At 39.3% G+C, this 23,085-nt stretch overlaps 3 protein-coding genes across 9 annotated transcripts in view; all 3 read right to left on the bottom strand.

The window, feature by feature from the left end:
* The window catches only part of LOC137871194 (A-kinase anchor protein 7-like), a 37,158-nt gene extending 31,682 nt beyond the window's left edge, over window positions 1–5,476 (bottom strand). Inside the window, exons 1-7 of one of the 3 annotated variants that reach the window (XM_068708882.1) lie at window positions 5,339–5,476; window positions 4,898–5,008; window positions 4,573–4,810; window positions 4,164–4,316; window positions 3,926–4,083; window positions 3,172–3,308; window positions 29–189 (exon numbers count right to left, since the gene is read on the bottom strand). In XM_068708882.1, the coding sequence (XP_068564983.1) occupies window positions 29–189; window positions 3,172–3,308; window positions 3,926–4,083; window positions 4,164–4,316; window positions 4,573–4,780 (817 nt within the window). In that variant the 5' untranslated portion in view covers window positions 4,781–4,810; window positions 4,898–5,008; window positions 5,339–5,476. Of the gene's footprint in view, window positions 1–28; window positions 190–3,171; window positions 3,309–3,925; window positions 4,084–4,163; window positions 4,317–4,572; window positions 4,811–4,897 lie in introns of all 3 variants that reach the window. The other 2 variants (XM_068708881.1, XM_068708883.1) reach the window with 2 other exon arrangements.
* Window positions 5,477–6,005: 529 nt separating this feature from the next.
* Window positions 6,006–12,518, bottom strand: LOC137871193 (uncharacterized). 3 transcript variants are annotated; one of them, XM_068708878.1, is made up of 12 exons: window positions 12,283–12,518; window positions 12,088–12,156; window positions 11,461–11,582; window positions 11,286–11,346; window positions 10,559–10,759; window positions 10,315–10,389; window positions 9,881–9,970; window positions 9,550–9,624; window positions 8,733–8,822; window positions 7,806–7,847; window positions 7,239–7,433; window positions 6,006–7,034 (listed from the first exon to the last, which is right to left on the bottom strand). In XM_068708878.1, exons 2-12 carry the CDS (start codon window positions 12,146–12,148, stop codon window positions 6,634–6,636), a joined length of 1,413 nt encoding a protein of 470 aa, XP_068564979.1. In that variant the 5' UTR covers window positions 12,149–12,156; window positions 12,283–12,518; the 3' UTR covers window positions 6,006–6,633. The 3 variants fall into 3 exon arrangements, with proteins under 3 accessions (XP_068564979.1, XP_068564980.1, XP_068564981.1); XM_068708879.1 differs by having other exon boundaries at window positions 11,286–11,343; XM_068708880.1 differs by lacking the exon at window positions 7,806–7,847.
* Window positions 12,519–15,474: 2,956 nt separating this feature from the next.
* LOC137871192 (uncharacterized) lies at window positions 15,475–21,910 on the bottom strand. Of its 3 annotated transcripts, none has more exons than XM_068708875.1 (11): window positions 21,675–21,910; window positions 21,480–21,548; window positions 20,853–20,974; window positions 20,678–20,738; window positions 19,951–20,151; window positions 19,707–19,781; window positions 19,273–19,362; window positions 18,955–19,029; window positions 18,138–18,227; window positions 16,920–17,114; window positions 15,475–16,715 (listed from the first exon to the last, which is right to left on the bottom strand). In XM_068708875.1, the coding sequence occupies exons 2-11, from the start codon at window positions 21,538–21,540 to the stop codon at window positions 16,411–16,413; spliced, it is 1,275 nt and encodes a 424-aa protein (XP_068564976.1). In that variant the 5' UTR covers window positions 21,541–21,548; window positions 21,675–21,910; the 3' UTR covers window positions 15,475–16,410. The 3 variants fall into 3 exon arrangements, 2 of the variants coding, with proteins under 2 accessions (XP_068564976.1, XP_068564977.1); XM_068708876.1 differs by having other exon boundaries at window positions 20,678–20,735; XR_011102784.1 differs by having other exon boundaries at window positions 16,648–16,715; window positions 16,790–17,114.
* Window positions 21,911–23,085: the final 1,175 nt, after the last annotated feature.

Raw genomic sequence — 23,085 nt, 5'->3', positions numbered from 1 at the left:
GAACTGAATGTAATATAGTGACACTGACCTGCCACGCTGTCCAGTGTGTGTCTGTGTTGTCCGGGGGCCAGCCCAACAAACACCACCTCCTTCCTGAAGTGACCGATCCCTGAGAAGGGCAGCACCAGGTCCCGCCCACCCAGTAGCTCAGCCAATGACGGCTCGAACTGAGCCAGCGCAGCTGCCGCCCTATAAGGAAACATACACGTGAATTTACTTTATACACACACACACACACACACACACACACACACACACACACACACACACACACACACACACACACACACACACACACACAAATTCACAACTTAATCCTCTCGCTCCCTCCCTCTCATATTACATAACGAGTGAATCTAGTGATTACTAATGACACAATCTTCTGCGTGATGCAGATTAAGCATCAGTATCGCCACATAAACATGGCCGACACGTTCCAGAGCTGCATTGAGTTGTGTTATTAAACAATATGAAATTTACTTTTTATTTATAACCACATATTCAACATGGGAATTAGTATTTCAGTTCTTTTAGTTTACCTAAAATACTAGAAATTGGTAGTATTTTTCCTCAATGGCGACACTACTTTGGTTAGTAATTTTTGTCTGTATATGGGCGATTATAGCATTACAAATATAAGCAATTAGACTATTAACTTAAGTGGGACAATACGACCACTCACGTCACAACTTAGTTTTTTTTTTTTATTGCAATGTAAAGGAATGAAACGTATGTCAAACTGTCTAAAGTTGGCAGTCTTATTCTGATTATTAATTGTAATAAAAGCCTCAGACTTCATTATAAACTGCATGCTATCCTCAGGCACCGTCCTCCTTCAGCAGTGTTTCATTAGAGGAATCCAAACCTAGAACGTTTCCAGGCATAAACAGGTTTTCCTGAAAGCACTGAGAGGAAGAGATAAGACAGGAGCAGCACTAACGTGACACGTTGGTAATTAGTCACTGCAGAACTCTGCATCCCCGTCTTCAAGCAGTAATTTATGTCTGTGCAACACAAACATGAGCAAGGCCTTGTTTGGCTATCTGGTGTTGTGATAATGTACATGGTCACAAAGGCTGAATGGGAAATCTGACTGTGGCAGTGAACTAATTGAAGTTCAGTATTTTAGCTGTAGTGTGTTATATTCTGGGGGAGCAATAAGGAAAATGAGAGTCCAGGACAAAAAAAAAAAAAAAGAGAATTAATTCTACTCTATCCTAAGTTACAGAACAGATAACGATTAGTCACCAAAGAAATTGAATGTGCAGCACAGAAAAACATCTTAAACGGCTCGTCTGATCTTAAAGTTTCAAAGAAAAAATAAACTATCTTCCTACAATAAAAGCACTTCCTCAACTCATTGCCGGTTCCTATCCAGCCTTCCTACAGTTTAACGCTTAAGAATTTAAGACCAATTTTACAAAATCCAAAGTTTAACTGTTTGGCTGTCTTGTCGGAACGGAGTGCAGTTTCAGAGTCCGCCAACATTGTGCGGAATAAGTCTCCTACTCCCTCATTTGACTTGTATGGATGGTGTTTTGTTACGGTCACATTTTAAATTGTTAGGTCAGGAAAAAAAAAACATTGTTATAATCCTACTTCCCACATCTTAGCATTTTTTAAGACATTTTGATACCAATTAAGGCCGTATTTTTAGATTCATAAATTCAATGCCTTTTGCAATAATCCTATCTCAAACCCTAACTAGAACTGAAAATATGATTCTTCAATCGGCACTCGTCCTGTCATGCCTCTATCTCAGGGGTATTCAATTAAAATTCCAAAAGATCCAGATTGAGAAAATCTCCTCATGCAAAGGTCTGGAACATTACAATAATATCTAACTTGTGCTATTTAGTGCCATATATATATATATATATATATATATATATATATATATATATATAAATATATATAAAAGAGTCTGTTCATTGTTGGTTAAAGACTCTGGTCTCTCTGGTCTCTCTGACCACTTCTCTCTCTTTGGAGAACTTCATGTGAAACAACTTCTCTGTCTCACGTAATTATTCTCCTGCCCTTCGTTCTCTTTCCTCGTCTCAGCCCCGTGTGTCTACATCTCACTCGAGTCAGAATGCCCATATTTGATTGACTGAGCTGCATCACGTGATGTGATTTACAACGCATATAATTGGTCGGTTTGTTTCCTGGACCACTGACCGAGTACCGTAAAGGCTAGAAAAGCTGCGCCGGTTAAAATATAGGCGCTCCGTCAAAATGTAATAATTCTCAATTATCTAACGGTTTTAGGTCCAGGGTCCGGATACAACGGCGTCTGGGTCCGGATCCGGACCGCGGTCCGCCTATTAGTGACCCCTGCTCTATCTAATTGAATGTAAACATATCGATGGAGGAGAGGAAACCTTTTTTAATATATACAATAATTTAAAGTGTCATTAAACTGTTTTAGTAGCCTTCCAATCATTATGTGTGTTTGTATTGTTCCTCACCTTCATTGCCATACGGACCTCACAACAGTGCTGCTGCCATTTTTGGCAGTTATTTTTAATTAAGGACAGGCTCTATGTCACCCTAATTTAGGATTCCTAAATTGGGATTCTCTTAATCAGGACGGTTCTGTAAAAGCTACATTTCTTACCTAAAATGAGATTTTCTGTAATACTGACAATCCTAAATGTCATCATAAACTGGGATAAGATTATCTGTAATGAGGTGTGTGTGTGTGTGTGTGTGTGTGTGTGTGTGTGTGTGTGTGTGTGTGTGTGTGTGTATGTCAAAAAGCGTATTAGTAATCATACGCATGCGTGTGTACATAAAGAGGGGGACAGATCAATAATGCAATATATACATGGTGGTCTGCAATCACATGTATTACACGAGCTGTACACAGTATTGGAATACATTTTGTTTGACTATCTGAACTTTGAACCAGCTCAGACTTCACCAGTTAATGGACCGTTTGGCATTCAAGTAACGACACGTGTTCATGTTGTTGTGCTTGTGAATTTATGGCTCTAATTATAAGCAATTTGGTGTGCACCGTTTCATCTCAGCTGACCTGAAGAAAAAAACTAAATCGGTCAAACTGAAAGCTCTTCAGAATGTAGGATTTCTGCAAATTACAGGACACATGTTCCTCTTCAGTTAGACGGCTCAATACATGTTTGTGTTCATGCGTGTGCGTCCACTCACTGGTCTACTTGCTCCTGACTGGCGAGATGAGTGACTAACAGCGTGATGTGGAGAGTTGGAATGGGGAGCATGGCTTTGGCCAATCGGGGCTCCTGCTGAAGCACCGCCTCCTGGACCTCGCTCACAGCTGAACTGATCTGTCATTGGATACATTTAATTAGCAGCAGCCGGAAGATGCTGTCACACACATGAACTGAACGGAGGAGGAACTGGGGCAACTTCTGCAGTTCAACGTCACAGATGAGGCGTCAATAGATGAGGACCATCAATGTTCATTCAGAGGAGCTTTTGAGTCAGTAAGCATTAGGACTTCAGTGTCATCATCTGTCAGGTAATTGACTCTTGAACGTTTTTCTCCCATTATAGATCGAGCTTCACTGACCACGACCAAGTGTCAAACACTAAATGCATCAAAAGACTGGCGAGAACAGATCAAAGTCTTCTCTACGAACAGATAAGTTAAAGGGTTTCTGGTTCTCTTATCTTCTCTAGTAGAGTTTAGCAACCCACAAGGATGTTTTTCATGGAGGACGACACCAGCGTCTTTGTATGTTTTGGCCAATTTACTACAAATCCTAACGATATTGGGAATCTGGAAGCTACTTATTAGAAGTGAGACAATCACGCGATTCATTGATAGGCTGATCAACTGAAAATGAACTGGCAAAGCTTAGATATAGTATCTGCAGTTTTGTAATAAACGGGACACAATGTGCACAAGTACAGCAAAGTGACCAGACCAGTGATTCATCACCTGTGTGTTGGTGATGGGGATGGAGACAAAGTAGTTGGGCCGTTGGCTGTCTTTCTTTGTCTTCTTCTTCTTCTCTGCGTCCTCCTCACTGTCCACTCGCCCTCCATTGTCTCCTCTCTTCCTCTTCCTCTTTTTCTGGGTCGACTCTGAGCTGGAAACTAGAGGAAAAGGGGCGAGCAAACTTTACATTTAAAAAATTCTAAAGTTCATCAAGACATAATATTAAGAACATACATACATGCAAGCTCTTTCCATGTAGTGGGGCTGGTCACAGAAAACGGAAGCTCCGACATTAAAGTATCCACAGTTTCAGCCGACTTGAGCTGTTTCTTCTTCAATTTCTGCCTCACCCTCCTCATCTTCCTCTTCATCTTCCTCTCGCTTGATCCTGCTTGAGAGGTAGATTACAATATAACAGACACACATATTGTATATGTATGAACATGAATAGGAGAGCACTCATACACATGTGTGAGGAACATTAACATATTTTATATGTAGACTTTTTTTGGACGATGCATTTATTTATTATTTTACTTTAACATACTGCACAATTGCATCTCCATCTAATGTAGCAAATCTGAACAGGAGGATTAAAGATGTAATAATAAAACACAGTCTTCTTGGACTTTAATTGCAGTGTTCACCTGGCTCTGTGGAGGCTCTGGTGTCTTGAGGGACCTCCATGGTGACTGCATCCACCTGACCTGGACTCATCTTCTTCCACTCCTTATCTTCTGTCCCACTCTCCTTTCTAATCACAGCTTCTTCACCACCCTCCTCCTCCTCCTCCTCCTCACCCTCACCTGAGGCAGGTGTGGTCTCTTTGCCATAGGATTCACTGGCTGGCTGCATGTCACACACCGTCCGCTGATACAGACAGGACTAAAACAAAGAGGACCGATGCAAGCTAGGTCACAACCATCATCATATTGCACTGTTTCTTTCTTTTAACTACTTTCATTGAATTACCTTTAGTCGGAACACGTGTGCAGATAGCTTCAGCGCGGTGACGTTACAGTAGTGACTGGTGGATGTGGGATGCAGCCTCCGGAGTGGGAGTTCATTGACAGCAAATTAACTCTGTAAACGAACGATTTTTGAACATGTCGATCTAATAATCGGTCTCAACAGAACGCGACCGAGGAGCATGACACACAGCGAAGTGTGACATACTTTAGCTAACAGCTGGCTAGTTGCAGAGACATAACAAGCTAGCTTAACTACAGCTAACCTGGCCGCAAAACAGATAACAGTAGCCTAACACTCTCTTCGGGGTAGTTACCGACGAGAAGCGTCCAAGTACAGGCATTCTTTGCCTCCCTGTAGCCAACACCTGTTTAAAGTAATCACACAGCCATGCAGTAAGCTAACAGTTAGCCAACTGTTGTGCAGCAAATTAGCGACACTAACCGGAATATCATTTTTGGTGACTTGTCATTGCGTTGTTGGTTCAGAAAGCTCGTTGTTAGCAGACTGTCAGGAAAAAAAAAAAAGTTAAAACAAATAACGGGAAATAATATTCAACTCCACAGCACGCGCTAACTTGGAATGCCGACTGGAAGCAGTTTGTAAACAATGTCCAACTTCCGGCCTGGTTTTTCAGAGCAAAATAGCTTTTCTCTTTCCAGAGTAAAAGCATCGGTCGCTTGACATAGCGAATGTTTAGCACATAAAGTGATTTTTGACTTGGAGGAATTCAATTAAGTTTTGGTGTCTAAAAATGTCACCCATTTAGTTGGACTGAAATTTTATTTTGAAAAATTCAACACAAAATATTCATCTATAATTACTGCATATGAAATATTGTCCGTCAAAACATCTGTATTTTAGACACTTTGGTGCAGAGTTGAGTAAGAGATACCAATGTGCACAGAAAAACTGTGTAATTTTCTAACTTGAAGTTGATTGGTCTGAATGCTACTGTACACAAATATTTTGACACAAAATACATGGGTGGTGTGGTTAAATGTGCTAAGTTTTAAGTAATTCATTATAAAATCATATATCCAGACTATTGTTGCACTATGTATACGTTAATCATAATTACGATGCCATAAAAAAAGGACAGCAGACTATATGATTACACACAATTGCATTTTATTGAGAGTATAAGTTATATTAATCACCACACCTTACATACACTTTCTATAACACGATTATATAAGGGACAGCAAAATTGCACATTCATGCTTTGAAGCAAACATGTTTATATTTCATCTTTATTTTTGCATTAGTTGTAGAGTATCTGTTCTAGACAAATAGACAAAGGTCATCCTTTGGCCAGTTACTGAGCTTTGTGAAACTCCTAACGCTTAATTTAAGTCCTAATATATACAGAAAGAGCAGCAACTGTTCTTTTCTGGACATTTGATTAAAGGAAATTAACTTCATTATAAGATAAGTCTGACAATCAAAAGCAGCTCAAATACTCAATTCAACATGTTTGTCCTAAAATCTATCAAATCTGACCGATAATTGAGCGTTGAAGAACTGACAAAACCCAAGTTACAAAATTTAACGGCAGAAAATGTGCAGAAAACTCTTTGTTTATTGTTGTTTATTTACACCCGTGAGAATACAATTATCATTAGACTATAATCAGTAGCTGAGATGATACAATAATGTTTTCTGCAATGTGTTTTATTTTTTGCTGTTGATGCAATCCATTACATGAACTGAAGGAATACCATTATAACTGTTTTCTACTAACTTTTAACAAACTGGTTCAAGTATACCAGTAGTCTGTACCCCCTCTGGCCAGTACCCCTCTGGTCAGCACCCCTCTGGCCAGTACCCCTCTGGTCAGTACCCCTCTGGTCAGCACCCCTCTGGCCAGTACCCCTCTGGTCAGTACCCCTCTGGTCAGCACCCACACCCTGGGCATTTCCACTGGTATCAATACTTCTCTGGATGAAGCTCTCCAGTAATTTGTTTTGTATCTCAGTGACGGCAGCATCATTTTGTTCACACCTCAGTAATCCAACCGTATCATGGTAGAAAACGTTGACATGCAACACAACTCTATCGTCATCCTGCCACGTTTTCATAGATGTGGGCCTGGCCTGGCGTGTGTGGTGCATCAACACCAGAATGACAGGTTTATCATCTGAGGACAAAGAGAGAATGAGAGTTACCAAAAGATTCTCTGTTGTCCATCACATCAATATGTTGACGACTAAACTTTGATTATCTAAGTCAGAAAGAACTTTGTAATTCAAAATTCTGTTAAAAGGAAAAAAGCCAAATTGTAAAACAGATTATATGCAAAATTCCATTTCAATATGAATGCGCTGAAAAATCCTTCCCTTACCTTTAACATCAGTCATGGCTGCCTCAACATCTGACGCAACGCGTGAACTGATCGGACAGAAGACAAAAGTGACCTTATTATCCTGACTGTCGTCACAACGCCGGATCTGATTCTGAACTTGCTTCTCCACTTTCTCCATCAGCTTCAGGTGGGTATCAAAGGTTTTACCGCTGACAACCATCTTGTACAGTGTGGCTATAGAAAGAGAAATGGTTGTGCATGTGACACAGATTTATACATTTGAAAGAACAAGAATAGAATTGGTCGTAAAATATTTTTGATGGATAATTCAGAAAGATCCTGACAAAAACAAATAGATAAAGCTTTGAATGGTCCTTTTATGTTCATTGATGCCTTCTGTTTCAAACAAACAGCGACAATGTCTCATAAGAACACTTATCATGATGCTGAAATAGACAGTTTCTCAATAAGGAAGGGTATTAGTTAACCCTTCTTTTTAGGACACTGTACTGACACATTAGTCTGCAGAACTAACACATTAGAAAGGCTCCAGGAGAGACAACAACCTCAATTTTAACTGTGTCTAATTATCATACACTGACTTACGTTCCACAAGGTCCCGTGGAGACAAATCAGTGAAGGACTCTCCTAATAAGAAACACAACATTATCAATCAGTCAGATTTATTTACACAATCATTCAAAGGTTTAAAATCTCCTGCCACAAAAGCGTGATTGGGTACAGAGGACTGCTCTATATTTTTCAATGGTCTTTCATTCTTTTAAGGTGAGAAAGAAGAATTTCTTTGAGACAGTCCTCTTAACAGGTGATATTTTGTATGAAGAGTTTGTAAAAAAAGTGATGTTTTAGTCTTGGGTTAGCACTATTGGAGTAGGATCAGGGAATATCAGATGAACGTACTATGGACTGATGAATCACAGTTTAGATCCATTTAATCAAACAACTGAGTTAGACTACAGAGGGCAAAAAGAAAAACAAGTTCCCAAAATAGTTAGCGAGCAAATGCTCTGTAGTGGTTCAACAATGATCCACGGTCACTTTTCTGCTTTCCTGGACCGGAGAACACATTCAAAATCAAAGGGTGATTTGGGGAAAAACATGGTTCCAATAGTGTTCGCCCCCTTTTTTCCTAGGTTAAAATAAAAAATAAAACATTGTTGTAAGTAAGAACAAAAACGATCAGTATAACAGGCGATTCCCCAACTTATGAACGGCAGCGTATGTTTATCAAAAGTCCCAAAAACTTCAAATCAGCTGTTGTGCAAAGGTCCAAAGTCAGATTTTATTCCCCAACGCACTGTGGGCTTTGTGTATGATTCAGTTCACTGGATTAAAAGGTATTTCAGTATCATAAGGCTGATAATGTATTCCAAAATCTGCACAAACAGGATGCTACGCATGAAACATGAGAGAGAGAGAGAGAGAGAGAGAGAGACAGAGAGAGAGAGAGAGAGAGAGAGAGACAGAGAGAGAGAGAGAGAGAGAGAGAGAGAGAGAGAGAGAGAGGTTCACCTGGTGCTCCTCCAGGTCGGCTATAACTTTGGCCACTGTGGAGCTCCACTGGACCACGGGTGACTGAAGTCCTTGGACCTGACGAAGACTCTGTTAGGATACAACATAATAACAATAAGAAATAACACCTATATGTAAAAATATTTAGAGGCCAATTGCACCATTATGGTTCAATAATGATCCAAGGTCACCTTTGCTTATCTGGACTAAAAAATCTGAGTATTTGGGGGAAAAATGGTTCAAAGAGTATCCTCCCTGTCATAAAACACTGTGGGAACATCGACTAAATGAAAGTTTGAATCACTGAATTCTTATTTTTCTTTTCGTGGGCCAAAACTATTTCAAAAGTAAATACCACATTTGGTGTCTGAATGTTAAAATTAAAAACAATTATTAAAAGAAAGAAGAAAAATCTGTATAAGAGGTGATTCCACAACTTTTAACCGGTACTCTATATTTAGTAAAAGTCTCAAAACCTTTGAAATGTATTTCAAGCAGCTGCTGTGCAAAGGTCCACAGTCAGATATTATTCCCTAATACACAACTTAACCCCACTGTGGGCTTTGTGTATGATACAGTTCACTGGATTAAAAGGTAATTCCTTATCAAAAGGATAATTATGTATTTTAAAATGTGTCGATAGAAGGCCCGGCAGACATGGAAGACAATTAAAGCTCAATTATTTTCAGCCACACAATCTCAGTACTCAACCAAATGAAGCACATTAACAGGGCTGCTGTTGTAGACATGAACACACATTAACATGAACAAATCTTATACGTCATGAAAGTGTGAAGAGGAAGAAAGTTATATTTACTTTGTGTTCCTTGTGGACCGATCGGGGGCCCCACTTGAACACCGACGTCTGAGGTACCTGAACCTAGCAAAGAGTCTGTAACATAAAATGTGCAAATGTACTTACTGACTCCAAAATGTATTGTACATAATTCAAAAATTCAACCCCTAAAGAGACCATCATGTTGAGTTGTAATGGAACCTCAAACTGGATGCTACTCATGAAACATGAGCGAGAGAGAGACAGAGAGAGGAAGAGAGAGAGAGAGAGAGAGAGAGAGAGAGAGAGAGAGAGAGAGAGAGAGAGAGAGAGAGAGAGAGAGAGAGAGAGAGAGAGAGAGAGAGAGATTCACCTGGTGCTCCTCCAGGTCGGCAATAACTTTGGCCACTGTGGAGCTCCACTGGACCACGGGTGACTGAAGTCCTTGGACCTGACGAAGACTCTGTTAGGATACAACATAATAACAATAAGAAATAACATCTATATGTAAAAATATTTAGAGGCCAATTGCACCGTTATGGTTCAATAATGATCCAAGGTCACCTTTGCTTATCTGGACTAAAAAATCTGAGTATTTGGGGGAAAAATGGTTCCAAGAGTATCCTCCCTGTCATAAAACACTGTGGGAACATCGACTAAATGAAAGTTTGAATCACTGAATTCTTATTTTTCTTTTCAGGGCCAAAACTAACTCAAAAGTAAATACCACATTTGGTGTCTGAATGTTAAAATTCAGCAGCTGTTGTGCAAAGGTCCACAATGTGTGAAGAAAAGAGGGAGGTTCACCCTGTGCTCCTCCAGGTCGGCTATGACTTTGGACACCAACACCGGGGACTGAAGCACTTGGACCTGATGAAGACTCTGTTAGGAAAACGGCATAATGCAATTACTGACTGCAAAAATGTAAATGAATCATACTAACTTAACACCTATATGTAGCAGGGTGGCCAGATGTTTACCAGATAGTGAACCTTTGAATTTTTTGAAAATCTTATATGACATGAACATATGAAAAGAAAGATAGATTTACTTTGTGATTCTGGTGGATGGCTACCAGTGTGGTGATTAACTGGACCACAGTTGGCTGATTCCTGGTCTGGCTGATTTTTGCTGAATTCTTCCAGAAGGCTGATGTGAGCTTCAAGGAAACTCTGGACGTTATTCGTTTGGGTCTTCATGTCCTTCAGGATTCGGAGGTAATCAACCAAGACTCCATTGTCAGTCAGAGCAGCTGGAGAGAGAGAACCGGGTTGTGCGTGTCAGAACCTGGATGACAATATAATAGGGTGGCCATATATTCAAATCAGGCGGCCACCTCCGGTTCTACCGAGCGAAGTCGATGTGGAAGTGTCTTAAAACTTATATCCTCTACTGACCAGCAGGGGGCGACTCCTCCGGATGCAAAAAGAAGTCTGATCGTATGAAAGTCAATGAGAAAACGGCCCTACTTTTCACTTGATGTATTCCCTCAGTAAATATTGAGTGAAACATGAGTTTATGGTCTCAAATCACTAGTTTCAAGACTGAAACTAGTGATTGAACATGATACATGATAAAGTATAATCTTTATTAATGTTATTCTAATTGGGGTGAAAAATGATACGATTTGGTAGAACGATCCCGGACAAATCGGGACATTTGGTCCCTGTACAATATTAGCACGGTTACATTTATTGCCTCCACTCTCATGGTCCAAACAAACAAAACAGCTGTCATAATGTGAAAGTGAAAGCAACTGCTATCAAGGCTGTACATACCCCTGAAAGACTCAGTTGGGATGAACCCCTTCAGTTTTTTTAGAAGCTGTTCAACTGGCTGCTGAAACAAAAATATAATATTACATTCAATCTTTTTACAAATCCTAGTGACTAGTTTCTATCCATGTTATTTATCTTTATTTGAATCCCTCTCTAATCCCACTTGTTAGCTCACCCGTTTGTGGATTACGTCAAAGATGGTCCTTCTCAGTTTTATATCCTTAACTCCAGGAAACAGCTCAACTAGTTCTTCTCGAGTCAGCGCCTGGATGTCTGAGTCGGTGTGTAAATCTGCCCCTGCAGAAACAAGGTGAGGAGATGGGTCAGTGCTGGAAACACTTTGCAGGGTTCCCACTCTTCAGTGCTGAAGAACAGCACAGATCAACACAACTAGATAGATAGACTGAAGTTCATTCTCAGCTAAATGAAAATAGGAGAATGTTCAGGAACCCTGATTTTGGTTTAAATTCAGTTCACCTCATTTTTCAAAGTTGTTTTTATGTTTCCAGCACCAATAGGCCCTTTTTCACAGCATCTAAGTCATCACAGGATAAACACAGGTGCATTAATAACATGTATTATAGCCAGGGCCCTGGTATTGTACATGCTGGCTGTGACACACTAAATAGAATGGGGCCTTCATTAATTGGATCAATTACACCTGTGTTAACCCTGTTATGACAAGAAAAATGTCTGCTATTAAAAGGGCCTATGTGACAGTTTAACAGTCAGCTGTGTTTATAAAAGTGTTTTATTTGATCTAATCATCCTCTGTGTAAAAATAAATAAAAAGATATCTTACGTTTCAACGCATCAGCTGCTCTTTGGTCGATCTGCTTTATTTCCTCCAGTAAACGCGACATGACTTTACCTGTGGGAAAAGCAGAAAGAAAAGGCACATTCATCACACTGGATTTCACTTTCTATACTGCACTACATCGCTTCTGTCTTTTCTGGTGTTGGTCTGACATGTTTTGTGAAAGATTGGGACACAAACCTGCTGCGTAGACGAATTAAACCGAAAGAACGAGACAGGAGACGCTGGGAGGAGAAAGAGAAAGAGACCTTTAAACTGATCGGATCACACGATAGATGATTGACTTCGACAATTATCATCAAGCGTTAGGAGTTAGTTGTCAATCATTTAACCAAATAAAAAATCAGAAGTCTATGTAGTATATCATAAGAATCCCCGTTTACAGTGAAAAGAAAGTGAAAGTTAAAGGGATTGATTCTTCTTCTTCTTCTTTGTTTTTTTTTAAATGGGCGCATTCAAAATGTCTCTTTACCGCCAGCTACTGGAATAAAACTGTCATCTCTACTCACTGACTCAGATCGTTTCACAGCATGTTCATGTATACAGCGAAGCCAGCAGGGAGCAGCACTCTGCACCTTTTTATTACCACTCTGCACAATCTCAACCTCCTCAGATGGTTCAGTGTCATTTGATCTTCGGCTACATTACGTTTCGTTTTGTAAACTGATCCTCAATGTTCTGTAAGGATGTATCAATATTGTGGATGGCATGAGACACCAACAATCCTCAGTTTAAAAAAAAAAAGCTGTACAGTTTATGAATATTTGGGGTCATTTTTCCGAAGTCGAGGCTGAAAATGTGAGGTGACCGTGCTTTTTGCCTTCAGGGCCCCTCGGCTTTGGAACGACCTGCCAGAGGAGATAAGGCTTTTAAATCACTTCTTAAAACACATTTTTACAGACCGGCTTTTATGTGATGTCGTCGCTGCTTTATTTTTGTTATTGATTTTACTAAATTATTCTATTCAATTTATTTCTTAGTTTATTTTTATCGTATTGATTGTTTTTTTTTCTTCTTTTCATCTACTGTACTGTTTTATCCCGGTTTAACTCTTACCTTAGTTGTTGTGCTTTGTTGGGCCTCACTGTTGAGCTTTCTGTTGTTTTATTGTCTTTCTTTTGCTGCTTTGTCTGTCAAAGCTCTATTTGTATATCTATCTATCTATCTATCTATCTATCTATCTATCTATCTATCTATCTGTCTGTCTGTCTGTCTGTCTGTCTGTCTGTCTGTCTGTCTCTCTGTCTATCTATCTATCTACCTATCTACCTAACTAACTATCCACTTACCTACATATCTATCTACCTACCTCCTACCCATCTACCCGTCTACAAGTCTACCCGCCTGTCTGTCCGTCCGCCCGCCCACCCACTCATCTATCTTTCTATCTATCTATCTATCTATCTATCTATCTATCTATCTATCTATCTATCTATCTATCTATCTATCTATCTATCTATCTATCTATCTAACTTGGAAAAATAAAAGGTGAAATAAATAAAAAATGCAATCTGTTGTTGCTTGTTTGCAGGTTTGGACAGCTATGTTCCCTCCAGAAGCCTTGAGCCTCTGAGGGAGTGACACTAACAACATGGTAGTTCAGTGTTGTGGCCTCAGACAAGCTCTCTTTTTACAGTCACCCACTGTGTAGAAAGCTGAAAAACAACGAAAAGCAAAGACACGGAAGCCGACGTTGTGTTTGTCTGTTGCGTCCAATGTCATTCACCAGTTTGTGTGCAGGTGTTGGAAGCTGAGTCTGGTCTCGGAGCAGACACTGTTGGCAGACACTGGCAGTAGGTGAAGTGTTTTTCTCCGCCGGGTGCCTTTCTGCAGGGAGGCGAGGCGGCTCCTGGTGGCTCTGCTTAGTCTCCTTCATGTATGACAGTGGAATAAAAGACAGTTTTGTGCGGATCTGACAGTGTAGCATAGCGCTCTCCGTGTAATAACATGCAAGTCAGTGTTAGGAGAAAGGGAAAACTTGACTACAGATGGTTTTGAAATGAGGTTCAGGGGTGTCTTTGAACAGAATATAAACATGAGTCGTGTCAATAGACCGGTTAAAGGTGTATCTGCAATATGGGACACACACAAACTAGTGTTGTGACATATTCACTCTTTTCGGCTTTAATCAATAACTAAAAAGTTGTATAACCATCTGTTGGTTCAGGGGCATTCGTGTTACAAGCAGTAGCTAGAATATGGTAACCAGATATCAGAAGTCCATCTGTGTGATTCAGAAAATGAAGGAATCTTAATGGAGAAGTTTCGGAGCATGATTTGGCCTCCAGCCTGATTTTCAGATCAAGCAGCGCATCCGCAGACTTAAGGACGGAGCCAACAGTTAACACAGACAGATGTCTCGGTCCTACTTTCCGATCTCATTTATGACTATCAAGATTATATCAAACATGTTTCATTCGGAGTAAGAGGCTAAAGGGTTTATTTATGGTACATTTTTTTTAAACATATGTCCTTCACAATAAAAGCCTCCAGACTAACATGAACAGGATAGTTCATGCGAGTAACACAATTAAATGAAAGAGAAATGACATCAAACGAAAAGAGCAAAGACTGAATCTGTCAGATTTATTTTTAAATGAATTTGAATAAGTTGATCTAATAGTGATAATATTGTGCTTTTCCAAACCCAAATTACAAATTGCTTCACACAAGTCAACGAATTACAATCAACAAATGATAAAATCACGGGTGAAAACAGACTAAACCAAATCCAATATTGCAATTTAAAAGAAATTGGGTCAAATAAAAACAAAAACAAAAACTGATTTAAAATCAGGATAAGCTTCCTGATAAAAGTTTGTTTGAAGAAGAGAGGAGAAAAAATGTAAGCCTGGCCTCTACAACAAAAGACGGCGGTCTGAGAAACTCAGCCCTCGTCCAGAACAGACGTGAATGGGACTAACAGAAACAAGAGTATTAAAAGCAATAACTAAGATCTTAAAGGCAGAGGGAGTAATCGTGATAAACTAGCAAAAGTACACCACATCTTAAAAGTGATCCAACTGGAAAACCCAGCCCAGTGTTGCCAACTCTTTCCCAATGAAAGTTGCAAGCAGCATTAACTCTAAAAGTTGCTACAACTAGCAAGAAAGTCAGCAACACTGACAGCCCGTCCCGTCAGGCCTCCCTCCAAATCCACTCCCCCAAATTATGGAGTGAAGCAAAGACAGCAATTTTAGAATTAGGGCAGAGCAATTATAAATGTACTCAGGGGCTTCACCGTTGAGTTCCTGATAAATGTGCTAAGTTTGAAGTAATTCATTATAAAATCATATATCCAGACTATTGTTGCAATATGTATACGTTAATCACAATTACGATGCCATAAAAAAAGGACAGCAGACTATATGATTACACACATAATTGCATTTTATTGAGAGTATAAGTTATATTAATCACCACACCTTACATACACTTTCTACAACACGATTATATAAGGGACAGCAAAATTGCACATTCATGCTTTGAAGCAAACATGTTTATATTTCATCTTTATTTTTGCATTAGTTGTAGAGTATCTGTTCTAGACAAATAGACAAAGGTCATCCTTTGGCCAGTTACTGAGCTTTGTGAAACTCCTAACGCTTAATTTAAGTCCTAATATATACAGAAAGAGCAGCAACTGTTCTTTTCTGGACATTTGATTAAAGGAAATTAACTTCATTATAAGATAAGTCTGACGATCAAAAGCAGCTCAAATACTCAATTCAACATTTTTGTCCTTAAATCTATCAAATCTGACCGATAATTGAGCGTTGAAGAATTGACAAAACCCAAGTTACAAAATTTAACAGCAGAAAATGTGCAGAGAACTCTTTGTTTATTGTTGTTTATTTACACCCGTGAGAATACAATTATCATTAGACTATAATCAGTAGCTGAGATGATACAATGATGTTTTCTGCAATGTGTTTTATTTTTTGCTGTTGATGCAATCCATTACATGCACTGAAGGAATACCATTATAGCTATTTTTTAAAACCTGAAAACAAATTGTCCTAATATATACAGAAACAGTAGCAACTGGAGAACTGATTCTTTTCTGGACATTTGATTTAAGGAAATTAACTTCATTGTAAGATAAGTCTGATGATCAATAGCAGCTCAAATACTCAATTCAACATTTTTGTCCTTAAATCTATAAAATCACAATAACTAATTTGTACTACCTTTAAACCAACTGGGCATACCCCAGTGGCTAGATGATACAATAATGTTTTCTTCAATGTGTTTTATTTTTTGCTGTTGATGCAATCCATTACATGAACTGAAGGAATACCATTATAACTATTTTCTACTACCTGAAAACAAACTGGTAAAAGTACTCCAGTGGTCAGTACCCCTCTGGTCAGCACCCACACCCTGGGCATTTCCACTGGTATCAATACTTCTCTGGATGAAGCTCTCCAGTAATTTGTTTTGTATCTCAGTGACGGCAGCATCATTTTGTTCACACCTCAGTAATCCAACCGTCTCATGGTAGAAAACGTTGACATGCAACACAACTCTTTTGTCATCCTGCCACGTTTTCATAGATGTGGGCCTGGCCTGGTGTGTGTGGTGCATCAACACCAGAATGACAGGTTTATCATCTGAGGACAAAGAGAGAATGAGAGTGACCAAAAGATTCTCTGTTGTCCATCACATCAATATGTTGACGACTAACCTTTGATTATCTAAGTCAGAAAGAACTTTGTAATTCAAAATTCTGTTAAAAGGAAAAAAGCCAAATTGTAAAACAGATTATATGCAAAATTCCATTTCAATATGAACGCGCTGAAAAATCCTTCCCTTACCTTTAACATCAGTCATGGCTGCCTCAACATCTGACGCAATGCGTGAACTGATCGGACAGAAGACAAAAGTGACCTTATTATCCTGACTGTCGTCACAACGCCGGATCTGATTCTGAACTTGCTTCTCCACTTTCTCCATCAGCTTCAGGTGGGTATCAAAGGTTTTACCGCTGACAACCATCTTGTACAGTGTGGCTATAGAAAGAGAAATGGTTGTGCATGTGACACAGATTTATACATTTGAAAGAACAAGAATAGAATTGTTCGTAAAATATTTTTGATGGATAATTCAGAAAGATCCTGACAAAAACAAATAGATAAAGCTTTGAATGGTCCTTTTATGTTCATTGATGCCTTCTGTTTCAAACAAACAGCGACAATGTCTCATAAGAACACTTATCATGATGCTGAAATAAACAGTTTCTCAATAAGGAAGGGTATTAGTTAACCCTTCTTTTTAGGACACTGTACTGACACATTAGTCTGCAGAACTAACACATTAGAAAGGCTGTTCCTTTGAGACAGTCCTCTTAACAGGTGATATTTTGTATGAAGAGTTTGTAAAAAAAGTGATGTTTTAGTCTTGGGTTAGCACTATTGGAGTAGGATCAGGGAATATCAGATGAACGTACTATGGACTGATGAATCACAGTTTAGATCCATTTAATCAAACAACTGAGTTAGACTACAGAGGGCAAAAAGAAAAACAAGTTCCCAAAATAGTTAGCGGGCAAATGCTCTGTAGTGGTTCAACAATGATCCACGGTCACTTTTCTGCTTTCCTGGACCGGAGAACACATTCAAAATCAAAGGGTGATTTGGGGAAAAACATGGTTCCAATAGTGTTCGCCCCCTTTTTTCTATGTTAAAATAAAAAATAAAACATTGTTGTAAGTAAGAACAAAAACGATCAGTATAACAGGCGATTCCCCAACTTATGAACGGCAGCATATGTTTATCAAAAGTCCCAAAAACTTAAGAATTAGATTTCAAATCAGCTGTTGTGCAAAGGTCCAAAGTCAGATATTATTCCCCAACGCACTGTGGGCTTTGTGTATGATTCAATTCACTGGATTAAAAGGTATTTCAGTATCATAAGGCTAATAATGTATTCCAAAATCTGCACAAACAGGATGCTACGCATGAAACATGAGAGAGAGAGAGAGAGAGAGAGAGAGAGAGAGAGAGAGAGAGAGAGAGAGAGAGAGAGAGGTTCACCTGGTGCTCCTCCAGGTCGGCTATAACTTTGGCCACTGTGGAGCTCCACTGGACCACGGGTGACTGAAGTCCTTGGACCTGACGAAGACTCTGTTAGGATACAACATAATAACAATAAGAAATAACACCTATATGTAAAAATATTTAGAGGCCAATTGCACCGTTGTGGTTCAATAATGATCCAAGGTCACCTTTGCTTATCTGGACTAAAAAATCTGAGTATTTGGGGGAAAAATGGTTCAAAGAGTATCCTCCCTGTCATAAAACACTGTGGGAACATCGACTAAATGAAAGTTTGAATCACTGAATTCTTATTTTTCTTTTCGTGGGCCAAAACTATTTCAAAAGTAAATACCACATTTGGTGTCTGAATGTTAAAATTAAAAACAATTATTAAAAGAAAGAAGAAAAATCAGTATAAGAGGTGATTCCACAACTTTTAACCGGTACTCTATATTTAGTAAAAGTCTCAAAACCTTTGAAATGTATTTCAAGCAGCTGCTGTGCAAAGGTCCACAGTCAGATATTATTCCCTAATACACAACTTAACCCCACTGTGGGCTTTGTGTATGATACAGTTCACTGGATTAAAAGGTAATTCCTTATCAAAAGGATAATTATGTATTTTAAAATGTGTCGATAGAAGGCCCGGCAGACATGGAAGACATTTAAAGCTCAATTATTTTCAGCCACACAATCTCAGCACTCAACCAAATGAAGCACATTAACAGGGCTGCTGTTGTAGACATGAACACACATTAACATGAACAAATCTTATACGTCATGAAAGTGTGAAGAGGAAGAAAGTTATATTTACTTTGTGTTCCTTGTGGACCGATCGGGGGCCCCACTTGAACACCGACGTCTGAGGTACCTGAACCTAGCAAAGAGTCTGTAACATAAAATGTGCAAATGTACTTACTGACTCCAAAATGTATTGTACATAATTCAAAAATTCAACCCCTAAAGAGACCATCATGTTGAGTTGTAATGGAACCTCAAACTGGATGCTACTCATGAAACATGAGCGAGAGAGAGACAGAGAGAGGAAGAGAGAGAGAGAGAGAGAAGAGAGAGAGAGAGAGAGAGAGAGAGAGAGAGAGAGAGAGCGAGAGAGAGAGAGAGAGGCGCTCACCTGGTGCTCCTCCAGGTCGGCAATAACTTTGGCCACTGTGGAGCTCCACTGGACCACGGGTGACTGAAGTCCTTGGACCTGACGAAGACTCTGTTAGGATACAACATAATAACAATAAGAAATAACATCTATATGTAAAAATATTTAGAGGCCAATTGCACCGTTATGGTTCAATAATGATCCAAGGTCACCTTTGCTTATCTGGACTAAAAAATCTGAGTATTTGGGGGAAAAATGGTTCCAAGAGTATCCTCCCTGTCATAAAACACTGTGGGAACATCGACTAAATGAAAGTTTGAATCACTGAATTCTTATTTTTCTTTTCAGGGCCAAAACTAACTCAAAAGTAAATACCACATTTGGTGTCTGAATGTTAAAATTCAGCAGCTGTTGTGCAAAGGTCCACAATGTGTGAAGAAAAGAGGGAGGTTCACCCTGTGCTCCTCCAGGTCGGCTATGACTTTGGACACCAACACCGGGGACTGAAGCACTTGGACCTGATGAAGACTCTGTTAGGAAAACGGCATAATGCAATTACTGACTGCAAAAATGTAAATGAATCATACTAACTTAACACCTATATGTAGCAGGGTGGCCAGATGTTTACCAGATAGTGAACCTTTGAATTTTTTGAAAATCTTATATGACATGAACATATGAAAAGAAAGATAGATTTACTTTGTGATTCTGGTGGATGGCTACCAGTGTGGTGATTAACTGGACCACAGTTGGCTGATTCCTGGTCTGGCTGATTTTTGCTGAATTCTTCCAGAAGGCTGATGTGAGCTTCAAGGAAACTCTGGACGTTATTCGTTTGGGTCTTCATGTCCTTCAGGATTCGGAGGTAATCAACCAAGACTCCATTGTCAGTCAGAGCAGCTGGAGAGAGAGAACCGGGTTGTGCGTGTCAGAACCTGGATGACAATATAATAGGGTGGCCATATATTCAAATCAGGCGGCCACCTCCGGTTCTACCGAACGAAGTCGATGTGGAAGTGTCTTAAAACTTATATCCTCTACTGACCAGCAGGGGGCGACTCCTCCGGATGCAAAAAGAAGTCTGATCGTATGAAAGTCAATGAGAAAACGGCCCTACTTTTCACTTGATGTATTCCCTCAGTAAATATTGAGTGAAACATGAGTTTATGGTCTCAAATCACTAGTTTCAAGACTGAAACTAGTGATTGAACATGATACATGATAAAGTATAATCTTTATTAATGTTATTCTAATTGGGGTGAAAAATGATACGATTTGGTAGAACGATCCCGGACAAATCGGGACATTTGGTCCCTGTACAATATTAGCACGGTTACATTTATTGCCTCCACTCTCATGGTCCAAACAAACAAAACAGCTGTCATAATGTGAAAGTGAAAGCAACTGCTATCAAGGCTGTACATACCCCTGAAAGACTCAGTTGGGATGAACCCCTTCAGTTTTTTTAGAAGCTGTTCAACTGGCTGCTGAAACAAAAATATAATATTACATTCAATCTTTTTACAAATCCTAGTGACTAGTTTCTATCCATGTTATTTATCTTTATTTGAATCCCTCTCTAATCCCACTTGTTAGCTCACCCGTTTGTGGATTACGTCAAAGATGGTCCTTCTCAGTTTTATATCCTTAACTCCAGGAAACAGCTCAACTAGTTCTTCTCGAGTCAGCGCCTGGATGTCTGAGTCGGTGTGTAAATCTGCCCCTGCAGAAACAAGGTGAGGAGATGGGTCAGTGCTGGAAACACTTTGCAGGGTTCCCACTCTTCAGTGCTGAAGAACAGCACAGATCAACACAACTAGATAGATAGACTGAAGTTCATTCTCAGCTAAATGAAAATAGGAGAATGTTCAGGAACCCTGATTTTGGTTTAAATTCAGTTCACCTCATTTTTCAAAGTTGTTTTTATGTTTCCAGCACCAATAGGCCCTTTTTCACAGCATCTAAGTCATCACAGGATAAACACAGGTGCATTAATAACATGTATTATAGCCAGGGCCCTGGTATTGTACATGCTGGCTGTGACACACTAAATAGAATGGGGCCTTCATTAATTGGATCAATTACACCTGTGTTAACCCTGTTATGACAAGAAAAATGTCTGCTATTAAAAGGGCCTATGTGACAGTTTAACAGTCAGCTGTGTTTATAAAAGTGTTTTATTTGATCTAATCATCCTCTGTGTAAAAATAAATAAAAAGATATCTTACGTTTCAACGCATCAGCTGCTCTTTGGTCGATCTGCTTTATTTCCTCCAGTAAACGCGACATGACTTTACCTGTGGGAAAAGCAGAAAGAAAAGGCACATTCATCACACTGGATTTCACTTTCTATACTGCACTACATCGCTTCTGTCTTTTCTGGTGTTGGTCTGACATGTTTTGTGAAAGATTGGGACACAAACCTGCTGCGTAGACGAATTAAACCGAAAGAACGAGACAGGAGACGCTGGGAGGAGAAAGAGAAAGAGACCTTTAAACTGATCGGATCACACGATAGATGATTGACTTCGACAATTATCATCAAGCGTTAGGAGTTAGTTGTCAATCATTTAACCAAATAAAAAATCAGAAGTCTATGTAGTATATCATAAGAATCCCCGTTTACAGTGAAAAGAAAGTGAAAGTTAAAGGGATTGATTCTTCTTCTTCTTCTTTGTTTTTTTTTAAATGGGCGCATTCAAAATGTCTCTTTACCGCCAGCTACTGGAATAAAACTGTCATCTCTACTCACTGACTCAGATCGTTTCACAGCATGTTCATGTATACAGCGAAGCCAGCAGGGAGCAGCACTCTGCACCTTTTTATTACCACTCTGCACAATCTCAACCTCCTCAGATGGTTCAGTGTCATTTGATCTTCGGCTACATTACGTTTCGTTTTGTAAACTGATCCTCAATGTTCTGTAAGGATGTATCAATATTGTGGATGGCATGAGACACCAACAATCCTCAGTTTAAAAAAAAAAAGCTGTACAGTTTATGAATATTTGGGGTCATTTTTCCGAAGTCGAGGCTGAAAATGTGAGGTGACCGTGCTTTTTGCCTTCAGGGCCCCTCGGCTTTGGAACGACCTGCCAGAGGAGATAAGGCTTTTAAATCACTTCTTAAAACACATTTTTACAGACCGGCTTTTATGTGATGTCGTCGCTGCTTTATTTTTGTTATTGATTTTACTAAATTATTCTATTCAATTTATTTCTTAGTTTATTTTTATCGTATTGATTGTTTTTTTTTCTTCTTTTCATCTACTGTACTGTTTTATCCCGGTTTAACTCTTACCTTAGTTGTTGTGCTTTGTTGGGCCTCACTGTTGAGCTTTCTGTTGTTTTATTGTCTTTCTTTTGCTGCTTTGTCTGTCAAAGCTCTATTTGTATATCTATCTATCTATCTATCTATCTATCTATCTATCTATCTATCTATCTATCTATCTATCTATCTGTCTGTCTGTCTGTCTGTCTGTCTGTCTGTCTGTCTGTCTGTCTCTCTGTCTATCTATCTATCTACCTATCTACCTAACTAACTATCCACTTACCTACATATCTATCTACCTACCTCCTACCCATCTACCCGTCTACAAGTCTACCCGCCTGTCTGTCCGTCCGCCCGCCCACCCACTCATCTATCTTTCTATCTATCTATCTATCTATCTATCTATCTATCTATCTATCTATCTATCTATCTATCTATCTAACTTGGAAAAATAAAAGGTGAAATAAATAAAAAATGCAATCTGTTGTTGCTTGTTTGCAGGTTTGGACAGCTATGTTCCCTCCAGAAGCCTTGAGCCTCTGAGGGAGTGACACTAACAACATGG

This window comes from Cebidichthys violaceus, unplaced genomic scaffold (genome assembly GCF_023349555.1).
Source record: "Cebidichthys violaceus isolate CVI_PGR_0920_01 unplaced genomic scaffold, fCebVio1.0.p SCAF_14, whole genome shotgun sequence".
In the NCBI taxonomy this organism is placed as follows: domain Eukaryota; kingdom Metazoa; phylum Chordata; class Actinopteri; order Perciformes; family Stichaeidae; genus Cebidichthys; species Cebidichthys violaceus.
The sequence above is the reverse complement of the archived record's forward strand: the minus strand, read 5'-3'. Positions and strand labels throughout refer to the sequence as shown.

Excerpts from the sequence above, each read along its gene's own strand:
- LOC137871192 (XM_068708875.1), bottom strand. The coding sequence starts at position 21,540 with ATGTCGCGTTTACTGGAGGAAATAAAGCAGATCGACCAAAGAGCAGCT. Across the intron at positions 20,975-21,479 it reads AGCAGCTGATGCGTTGAAAC|GGGCAGATTTACACACCGAC; the intron begins GTAAGATATCTT and ends TTGTTTCTGCAG. Across the intron at positions 17,115-18,137 it reads CCGACCTGGAGGAGCACCAG|CCACACTGTACAAGATGGTT; the intron begins GTGAACCTCTCT and ends CTCTTTCTATAG.
- LOC137871193 (XM_068708878.1), bottom strand. The coding sequence starts at position 12,148 with ATGTCGCGTTTACTGGAGGAAATAAAGCAGATCGACCAAAGAGCAGCT. Across the intron at positions 11,347-11,460 it reads TTGACGTAATCCACAAACGG|CAGCCAGTTGAACAGCTTCT; the intron begins GTGAGCTAACAA and ends TTTTTGTTTCAG. Across the intron at positions 7,434-7,805 it reads TCCACGGGACCTTGTGGAAC|CCACACTGTACAAGATGGTT; the intron begins GTAAGTCAGTGT and ends CTCTTTCTATAG.